Source organism: Micropterus dolomieu, linkage group LG14, assembly GCF_021292245.1.
Source record: "Micropterus dolomieu isolate WLL.071019.BEF.003 ecotype Adirondacks linkage group LG14, ASM2129224v1, whole genome shotgun sequence".
NCBI lineage: Eukaryota > Metazoa > Chordata > Actinopteri > Centrarchiformes > Centrarchidae > Micropterus > Micropterus dolomieu.
This window is the reverse complement of record NC_060163.1, coordinates 2,434,728-2,445,204: the sequence shown is the minus strand read 5'-3', so window position 1 is coordinate 2,445,204 and position 10,477 is coordinate 2,434,728. Positions and strand designations below refer to the sequence as shown.

At 42.7% G+C, this 10,477-nt stretch overlaps 1 protein-coding gene across 1 annotated transcript in view; it reads right to left on the bottom strand.

Moving 5' to 3' along the window:
* fmn2b (formin 2b) overlaps nucleotides 1-6,387 on the bottom strand; it is a 32,277-nt gene extending 25,890 nt beyond the window's left edge. Inside the window, 2 exon segments of the mRNA XM_046069677.1 lie at nucleotides 1,361-1,611; nucleotides 4,548-6,387. Coding sequence (XP_045925633.1) covers nucleotides 1,361-1,611; nucleotides 4,548-6,214 — 1,918 coding nt within the window. The 5' untranslated portion in view covers nucleotides 6,215-6,387.
* Nucleotides 6,388-10,477: the final 4,090 nt, after the last annotated feature.

Below are 10,477 nucleotides of genomic sequence, written 5' to 3'. Positions count from 1 at the left end.
GCCTGACCTTAACCCTATAGAAAATCTATGGGGTATTGTGAAGAGGAAGAGGCGATACGCCAGACCCAACAATGCAGAAGAGCTGAAGGCCACTATCAGAGCAACCTGGGCTCTCATAACACCTGAGCAGTGCCACAGACTTATTGACTCCATGCCACGCCGCATTGCTGCAGTAATTCAGGCAAAAGGAGCCCCAACTAAGTATTGAGTGCTGTACATGCTCATACTTTTCATGTTCATACTTTTCAGTTGGCCAACATTTCTAAAAATCCTTTTTTTGTATTGGTCTTAATAACATTCAAATTTTCAGAGATACTGAATTTGGGATTTTCATTAGTTGTCAGTTTTAATCATCACAATTAAATGAAATAAACATTTGAAATATATCAGTCTGTGTATAATGAATGAATATAATATCCAAGTTTCACTTTTTGAATGGAATTACTGAAACAAATCAACTTTTTGATGACTAATTATATGACCTGCATCTGTATGTAAAGAGAGACTGATGAGGAAATGAGCTGCAGGTGGGGAGATAGACGGGGAAGGTCAGGTGCGGGGTGAATGAGATGATTGCAGGGCAGATGGGAGTGGCAGGATCTGGAATGGAAGGAGAAAAGTCTGAAGGCATCTGGGCCGAGTTCAGCCCCAACAAAACGTAGCAAAACACTTATTTAAACCAGGGCCCTAATGCCTCCAGGACGCAGAGGCGAGCAGGAAAGGTTGCGGCTGACCCCCCCACCCTGAACACAAACTGTTTTCAAGACACTCCCCTTTGGCAAGAAGCTGCGACCAAAACCTCATGCCACAAGAACTGTATCTTCCCATCTGCTGCTGCCTCATCAACAAGGTCTGGAACTGCCACTGATACTGACTCTCACACCCTCCACAGACACCAAGCAGGACAGTAATGTTCATGTTGTGAATTTCTGCGCATTCTTTAGTCAATATTTGGTCTTTGGTCATTCTTTCTAAAAACACTCATCTGACCACTCAAAGAGCTTTTACACTACATCACATTCACACACAGGCCTCTACTATCAGAAACAGAAATACACATTTATACACATTCGCACACTGAGGGTACAGCCATCTGGAGAAATTAGGGGTTCAGTATCTTTCCCAAGGATACTTCAAAATGCAGAGTGGGGGTAGCCAGGGATCAAACCACCAACGTTCTGAAAGGTGGACGACCGCTCTACCCCTGAGCTACAGCCGCCCATGTGGTACACATTTTTATTATTAATTTTCTGTTTTCTGTTTGCCTTTTTATTTCCTCTCTGTATAATAAACTATGTTTATAGTTATACACCAAAACACCAAAGACAATTCCTTGAAAGGGAGACCGCTCTGTACTCACCTGTGAAGACGTCTTGAAAGCCGCAGGTAGAGACCTGTCCACAGGACGATCTTCTGGTAGCACAGATGGGTTGGCTGCCTCCTCCTCTGTAGCCCACCAGATATTCTCCTGAATCACCAGAGCCCCCAGCATAATCCTCTCTGCTCTTCAGCCTCCTCTCAAGCTCCTCTGTCCAATCAGCAGAGCGACTCAGAGACCCAGCGAGGCTTCGAGAGCGCTTCCTACGGACTTGGTGATACTCAGCCATCGTCCTGTCAAAGTTTACATTACTAGTTAGCTTTGCATTCAGAGGAGATCACTCATAAAAATAAATAACAGAGGACACTTTAAAATGATAAAATAAAAAAGCTCTTTCTGCATTTGTAGCCTATTCAGTATGAATCTTTTACTTTTAATGCAGACTATTTTTCAAGTATTCTGTGGTGTTTCAGATTTTTGTTTTCGTACCTTTAAGGCAGCCAGTGGGTTCCATTCATTTACAAACAGTGTGTATGAAAATCAATTTTTATTTATTTTGTATTATTGCATATTAATGCAGAAAGGGGGACTGATGTTACTCTACAACGTTACCCTGACTACAACAAAAGCAGGCATCATGCTAACTGTGAAGGAATACATAGCAAAATGGTGCTTTGTTTTTGCAAGTTGACTTGGCAATTAATTGAAAAAAGGCTGTCTGGAAGTGGAAATCAGAAACACTACTGCATGCCTGCAGAGAAAAATGCCTGCAGTATAGATAAGTATTCTGTAAAGCCTTTCTCATGGTATACAGAACACTGGAGATTTCATCTATCTGTTACAGTGATGGCTTTTTGTGATGCAGAGAGGTGGCTTTTACGTTAACGTTCCCTATGGTTCATTGAGACATGACAGTACATTTAAGGAAAGAGCTGTGTGAATGTGTAATATGTGGCACCCTTGAGAGCAAGGCCTTAGATTAGATTAGATTCAGTTTTATTGTCATTATGCAGAGTAGGGGTACAGAGCTAATGAAATGCAGTAAGCATTTAACCAGAAGTGCAGCAATATATAGTGTTTATACAGATAAGTACAGTTATGCTACTGTATATGTAAATGCTCCGTACTTGTATAGCGCCTTTCTAGTCTTTTCGACCACTCAAAGCGCTTTTACACTACATCCACCAGTCATACACATTCATACACTGAGCCTAAGTGCTCAAACGGAAACTAACATTCACACACATTCAAACAAATCGGGGTTCAGTATCTTGCCCAAGGACACTTCGACACGCAACCAGGGGGAACCGCCAACCTTCCGATTAACGGCCAACCCGCTACCTCCTGAGCCACAGCCACCCCCAATTGTATATGTTACAATATGTAGAGTGGAGTTACAGTTTAAAGAGATTAAAAAGTATATGTGAATATATTATGTGTAAAATGTATAGAGGAGAAATGGACAGAGTTAGAGAATGGAGAATGCAAATGTAAGGATGTATAGAACAAACAGCAATCTATGCATATGGTAAGTATGCAGAGTATGGCAACATATACACATTAGGTAGAATCCAAAAGGCAGAACTGTATTAGGGCCACTGTCTAAATAATAGTAATCTGACATTTGGAGAATTAAGTCAAATATTATGGGAAGAAAAGTTGTAATATTTGGAGAATAAAGTCATACTAGCATAGGTTGCTTGAAGTCATATGTGCATGTGTTAGTATTTCCTGCAGTCCCAATTTATTTAGACTTGTAAAAAGTCTGGACTGCAGTGTGGTGTTTTTGCTCTGACTGGTGGCTCTGTGTCGCTGCTGTCTCTGTTTCCACCTAGTTAGAGACACCTTTGCTCTGTTTGGGACCGTCTCTCTGCTCCAGGATGTATCCCACTGAAGCAGCCGTGCACAACTTTATTCTCAAAATATTAGAGAACACGGATATGTGGGATAGATTCTGAATGTGCAGAAAGGCTTGAACATGAGCAGAAAACAAAGGAGATAAAAAAAAAAATCATTTATAAATGAATTCAAATGAATTCATGTATCATTGATTTGAGAAGATGCACATTCAAAGAAGTTACTTGTCCAAACAAAAGATTATGTAGTTGGGACTCTTGTTTAAGTCCTGTTTACTCACAAACTGAACTGTAAAGTGTTTTACTGCATAATTGTTTATTCATCCACGTAGTTGGTATGAATGTAGATTGATTGATGAAGAGAGACTGTTGATCAGACTATAACTGTGGTTGTAAGAGGGCTTTGTAAAAAATGTTTAAACCTCTATCTCTACCTTTGTCTCCTCATGATAGATAGATAGATAGATAGATAGATAGATAGATAGATAGATAGATAGATAGTAGGGATAACTAGCTCTACCGGCAAAGGATCATCAACTGGTAAGGATAATGATTTTTTACCTGGGTCTTTTACTGTAGCTAGTTTAGTTTAATTGAGTCATCAAACACATATTTAATACCCCTTGTCAGGTTTCTGATTCCGATACAAGTCAGGCAGAGATAGTGTCAGCCAACTCGTGGAAAGTTTTTGTCTATGTTGATGGTAAATGTGTTAAATGCTTGACAGGCCTAGCAACAGTAACTGGATGGGGGCAGGACTTAGTGAAGGATTAATTCCAACTTATTATACTCTTTAAGATAATAGTTGAGATCTGGGAACACAGATATTGCAATATTGCTACACAGCAAGACACAGTCAGACAAACAGGTTGTTAACAAGCCATTTAGCCAGCAGTTCAGCAAGATTATCTAAACCATTTTATTTGGAGGTAAAACCAAGCCATGCCTGAAATGTTGCTAATAATTCCTCACTGCACAGGAACACCTTGTGTGCATACAACTACAGAGTAAGTCAGAGTTTAACCAGGAAGTTGGTATTTGATCTGTGCTGGTTGGGTTATAATCATATTGCCATTCTGCCTCCCAGGTTTGACTCACCTGGGGGTTTGTTTACAACCTGCCTGATCAGACTCCTCAAGTTTCTTGCCCTGTCTGACGACTTTTTAGTAACACCACACTCCCAGACCTCAGCAAATTAACTTGGTGAGTATTTACCAATAGGAATGATTCCCAAAACAATCCAACAATCATCACCTGATGATAGTTTAAAACCAAGCCAAATGTTAAAAAGCACACTGGATCAAATGTGCTGTTATTCCATCATGCCAAAGGTAATTATCACAATCATCAACATGCTGCAACACCACAGGTACCTGTGGAGGTGATGGTGGGCTCTGCGCGGGGACAGGGGGCTGTGGGAGGGCGACAGGGCTGGGGAGTGCCCTGGGGAGCTGAGCTGTCTAGTGGTGGTCTTGATGTAGGAGGGGAAAATGGGAGGGTAGGGTTTCACCACAGGGCAAGAGGATGTGGAGGAGTGGTTAGAACGGAGGAGTCGTTTGGCCAGTGTGGGGCTCTCCTGGTCAGGCAGCGGACTGAAGCAGACGCTGCTCCTCCTGCACGGCTGGTTGGAGGGGGAGGCACTGGTGCTGGCGGCAGCAGAATGGATGGATTCGGATCCAGCGCTCAGGCAGTCCTCAAGGGACTCGGCACTGGTACCTGAGCCCAACTGACCCTCACCTTCTTCAAATACGGGCCCTGAGCTGAGCCCTTCAGTGGGTTCAGGACTTTTGCTGCGGCAGTCAGCAGGTGGAGGACTGACATCTACATCCACCACGGGCTCGGTCTCCTCCTCCCGCCGGGTTTCACCTCCTGCTTCCTCCTCCCTTGGGGTTTTCCCAGCTCTGTCACATGTGAGATCAGGGAAGCTGTTACCACTGGTTGTCATGGCGATCGGGCTGACTGCTGCCCCCCCGGCAGTAGCTATGGTGATGGCTGAGAGAGGGGGCTGCTGCACCCAAGCATGCTGGTCTTTTGTGCCTGTGGCAGCACAAAGAGAGGCTTCTCTCTCCCTCTCCCTTTGCCCCTTCCGATTTCGCTCCGGATGCTCTTCCTCTTCCTCCTCCTCCTCCTCCTCCTTCTCCTCCCTCCTCTCATGCACCTCTGTTTGAAAGGGGAGGTGCAGTGTTGGCAGCTGGTCTGTGTGCTTGTCAGAGTCAGACAGAGTTCCCGTTTCTAGGAACGACAGAGCATCAGACCCCAATTCTAATTCTGGGGTCAGGTCAAGCACCTCAGGAGTTAATTTAACTACCCCATTACTCTGATTCCTCCTCCCCTCTCCTCCTCCCCAGCTCAGATCCCTCTCTCCCCCTCCATGTGCTAGGACAACTGAGTTAGCCCCCCCATGCTGCTGTTGGTGCTGGAGCCTAATAGCGAGCTGGATGTCTGCTAGCAAATCCTCATGGTCAGCTGCGGAGTGGAAGCTGTAGATATCTGTGTCCGACCCTGAGCTCCCCCCCTTCGGCCCTCCATCCTCTGCGGGAGACGTTGCTGCTGTAGAGGCTTTCCGCTGCATCTCCTGCTTCTGCTCTCCTCCACCCTTCTCCCCGTGCTCTGGTTTCTTTTTCTTTTCCGGGAAAGCAGTCTCAGTATCCGACTGTCCGAGCTCATCTGCAGACATTTCGGGTGTTTTTGTGTTGTCCAGTTCGTCATGTTGAGATGCTAACACGTCCTCTTTTGAGCCTGTTACTGATGAAGACGCATCTCCTTTCCCTTTCAGGTTGCCCTTTCTCTTCCGAATGGAGAAAACAGAGGACTTGGACTCAGATTTGTTTTTCTTCTTTCCTGGTCCTGTGCCATGAACCCCCCCTCCTCCTCCTCCACCACTGGCTGCTCCTTTCCCTCCATGCTTACCATGGAGTTTCTTTCCTCCCTTTTTTGTTGTGTCCCCACCTCCCTCTCTCCATCCTTCATCAAGTGAAGGGTAGCTTCCATTACCCGATGCTGCTGTAGCTTTCTTTTGCTTAGCCTCCTGGTTGCCCATTTTGATGGAGAGCGTCCGATGGATTTCTGCCTTTCCTCTCAGGTCATGCTTGGGAGAGCTCCGCCTGCCTGGGGGAGCTTGCCTGTGCCCGTAGAAAGTAGAACCGTCTTGGCCTAATCTGTGGATACTCGTCTGATGGAGGAGGAGGAGCTGCTGCTGCTGCTGCTGCTAATGGTGTTTTTTTTTTAGCTCCGTTGTGCGACGATCTTCCTTGTTGTTTTCCGGTGACGAAGGCTGGCGTGCCTGATGCAAGGGATACAGCTCCCTCCTCCTCCTCCCCTTTCTCTCTCTGTCTTACCCTCCCCCTCGTCCTCCTCTCCATCTGCTGAAAGGAGTGACGCAAGCACTGCATGATCAGTGGAGCTGTGATAGGGATGCAGACTGGGAGAGATGGAATGCAACTGGGATGGGGACACAAAGCCAGGTCTTCTGTAAAATAAAAAGGTAAAAAGACCTGAGAGAAATAAAGATGCTGGAACTGGAGGTGGGGATGGTAACTGTACAGACTCCTGCCTACATTACCCATAGTACTAAGTGTGGGCTTGCCTTCATTTTAACAGTTAACACACAGAAATATGTGTGAATAAATATTTATTTGTATTTTTAAGAATATAAAAATAAATGTTGATTAAAATAAAGGTCAAAATAAAGGAACATTTGTTAAATTACAAAAATAGTCATTCAACAAGAGTTTCTTTTATATAATGCTTATTGTTCATATATTTTTAATAATAAAATCTGAATTTACTTCAGTTTAGCAGGGAAAAAAAATCTCCGCTGTTCTGGAGCTTTCCATCGCATCACCTGATCTTCCTCAGCAGAGGGAGTTTGCCGACAGGTCAGGAAAATGTAGAAGTTTTTTCTTAGCACTTTATGGATTTCTTATCCATGTTGTCTCTGTTTAATGTTATGGTAGATCAGAGTTAACAGATTTTCAGCTTAATGTTATGCTCCCCCATATCAGAAATGTATTATATTGCAAGGTTCCTTCACATCATGGGGTGCAGTCCATATTTATGTTGTGTGACCAACACAAAATCACTATCCAGGTCACAAAGGAAAAAAACAAACAAAAAAAAGACTATTTCTCAGATGGTTTTGTTGTTATTTGATCAGTTATTTATCTGTTATTTACTCTATTGTCTTGTGTTCAGTCTGCCCGGTGTTAGTTTATTTACTGTTGCCTGCCTTTGTTCTTGTCTTATTCTGTTGTCTGGTGTTGGGTTCATGCTTGGTTTCTGTCGCCTGTCTGTTAAGGTTTAGTTGTGTTCTCTGCCTGTTTGTTTTATTTGACAGTGTTCAGTCTGCTTGCTTCCTGTTGTTCAATTTGTGTTTTTGTATTTTTTGGTTTGGTTTTGTCTGTTTGTGTCTTGTGGAGTTGCCGGTGTTTCTTAGTTATTTAGTCTGCTTGGTTTGTTTCCCCCGATGATTACTCTATCTGCCTGTTTGCTTTGGTTTGATTAGTCTGAACCCTCTCTTCTGTGTTACACCCGCCCTGCTGATTAGTCCCTGTATAAATGTTTGCTTGTTTCTTTAGTCTGTGTCTGGTCATTGTTGTGTGATGCGTGTTCTTCAAGCTGCTGAGTTACCCTGTCTGTCATTTGGGTTTTGTCTGTCTCCACTAACCTGTAAGCCTTGTTTGCCTTTTTGATGGATTAAAATCCCTTGAACTGTACGTCAGCTCTCCAGTGTCTTGCGTTTGGGCTCAATCCTGCTTTGCACTCATCGGGCCGTGACAGTATTGTTTTGTCTGTGAAGATTCTCAGTCATCCGAGTCATTGTTATAGTGATTGTGTTGTCTGCTAACTGAATGTAATGCAGTGTGAGAAAAGGAAGAGGGAAAGTGAAACTTAATGCCCCTGTTTTGTTTTCAGAACAAATCAATCAACATCACACTAACTGCCTGGTAGAAACTAATCACAACTTCTCACTCTCTCTTATCTTAGTTATTGGTGACATTCATATTCACTTAAATAAGGCCTCTGATCCTCTAAGTAAAGCCTTTCTGGCACTTATTGAAGATGAAACACATGCTTTTAAGAAGGCTTGCAGGAGATTTGAGCACAGATGGGGGAAAAGTTTCTTTTTCTGTTTCCATCTGTTTACTGATTCTAAACAGTGGTATAGAAAGACAGCACAATAAACACAACACTGTGTGCAAAACAACATATGCACAGGGAAAAAAGTATAATAATTTTAATAATAATAATTTAACAGATAGGAAATTTAATTGGATTCAATTCAATTTTATTTATAAAAATGTCAATTCAGAAGACAAATCTTATTACACCTTTTCATATAGAGCAGGTCTAGACCGGACTCTTTGTAAGAGGAAAGTCTTAAGCCTAGCAAAAAAAATTATATTAGCTTCTCTGAAATGGCTTAATTTTAAATCCTTCTGCTTACCTACAAAGCCCTTAATGGTCAGGCATCTTATCTTGAAGAGCTCACAGTACACTATTACGCCCTTAGAGCACTGCACTGCCAGAATGCAGGGTGACCTGTGGTTTTCTAGAGTTTACAAAAGTAGAATGGGAGCCAGAGCCTTCACTTCAATTCAAATCAGCTTTATTGGCATGAATGTAAAACAATATTGCCAAAGCTATAAATAAATACTACAGCCTTCAGCTATCAATCTCCTCTCCTGTGGAACAAGATTCCATTTTTGGTTCAGGAGGCAGACACCATCTCCACATTTAAGATTAGGCTTAAGACTTCCCTTTTTGATAAAGCTTATAGTTATAGGTGAGCCCTGAACCATCCCTTAGTTATGGTGCTATAAGCCTAGAGTGTTTTCTGTTTAGCAGTGTGGTTGAAGAGATGGCCTGAGCTTCACACCTATCCTTCACTCTCCCTGGCTCAACCACCCCAAATAGCGCAGTTTATGGGGCAGGGGGAAACTCCATATTAAAAATAAATCTAATAAATGAGCCCGAAATGTTTGCAACCTGCTTTCCATGAGATTTTAAAGATTACACACAGAGGGCAGAATGATTGAATATTATTTGTTATAAAGTGGGAGAGATGTATATTCTATAAAGATCTTTAAATTGTATCTAAGTATGCCTAACATTAATTGAATTACTGTGAATATTTTCAAATAGGAAGTTTTCTACCTTGCGTGGCATGAGAGTGTAATGAACTACAAGCATAATCTTACTGCTGAAAAAAAGCCTACTTCTCTTGTTCAGTAACAATAAGCACAATCCCAGATTTCTTGACACTTTAGGCCCACAGCCGTCTGTCAGCTGCTCATCCTTTATGGCACATGGTAAAATAGATGACATATGACAAAAATGACTTTATCTCCAGCTATCTTTGCACACAATACGCACATGCTGAATCTCAGCTAGTCTTAGTTCTTATACATTTTTGAAACTATCTCTCCTGAGACATTGCCTGAACTGGTTTTACCTTTAAAACTAACTACCTGTCTCTTGCAGCTAAACTTTTTCAAACTTTTTGACCATCTCTTCGACCTACAATGTTGAATATTGTTAATTTATCACTTACAACTGGCACTGTCCCAACTAGCTAGGAACCTGGGTCCTGTTTTCACTTTCATTTTGGTGTCAAAATGACTGGTAGGTACAAAAAGTGCTTCTTTTGCCACTGACACTAACACCTCATCAACAAAACTCGCAGCACAACTTCTCCTCGCTCTCTTTTCTCTTCACTTTTTCTTCTGGACGTTGAGCCTGAAGCCGCCGACCCAACTGCGCAGCGGCCTCCCGGCATGGCCTGCTCAGAGCAGACACGCACAGAAGTCTCTTATCTTACAGCAGCAACAAAAGTGACTGTTTAAGATCCCTGCAACCAGCTCAGTTAGCCAGCGGGTAACTCTGAAGAGAACAATTGGAGGAGCTGGATCCTCATCTGTACGATCGGAACACTACACAGCAAAAGACTGAAACTGAACCACAATTCTTCCCCACCAGGCTGAATCCACAAAAGATTTGTCAGCCAACATCTGGCATGTCAAGCAACTTTCTTCCTTACGGACTGGTAAGTTACACAGCTTCACATAGCTCAGCTGTAATGTTACTTGGATAAGCACAGGACTGTCAGCTTTTGTAAATATATGTTTACGTTGATGTGTTTTTCACAAGTTTATTGTTGTGATCTTTTAACATGAGGTTATTGTGTAACTGTATTTCTCAGCCAATGCTACAATGTTAGTAATGTGATGCTTCAGAGAGACAGTCTTTGCAAATCACATGAAGATAAACCTTTGATTCAGCCTAAACATGAACATACAACAGC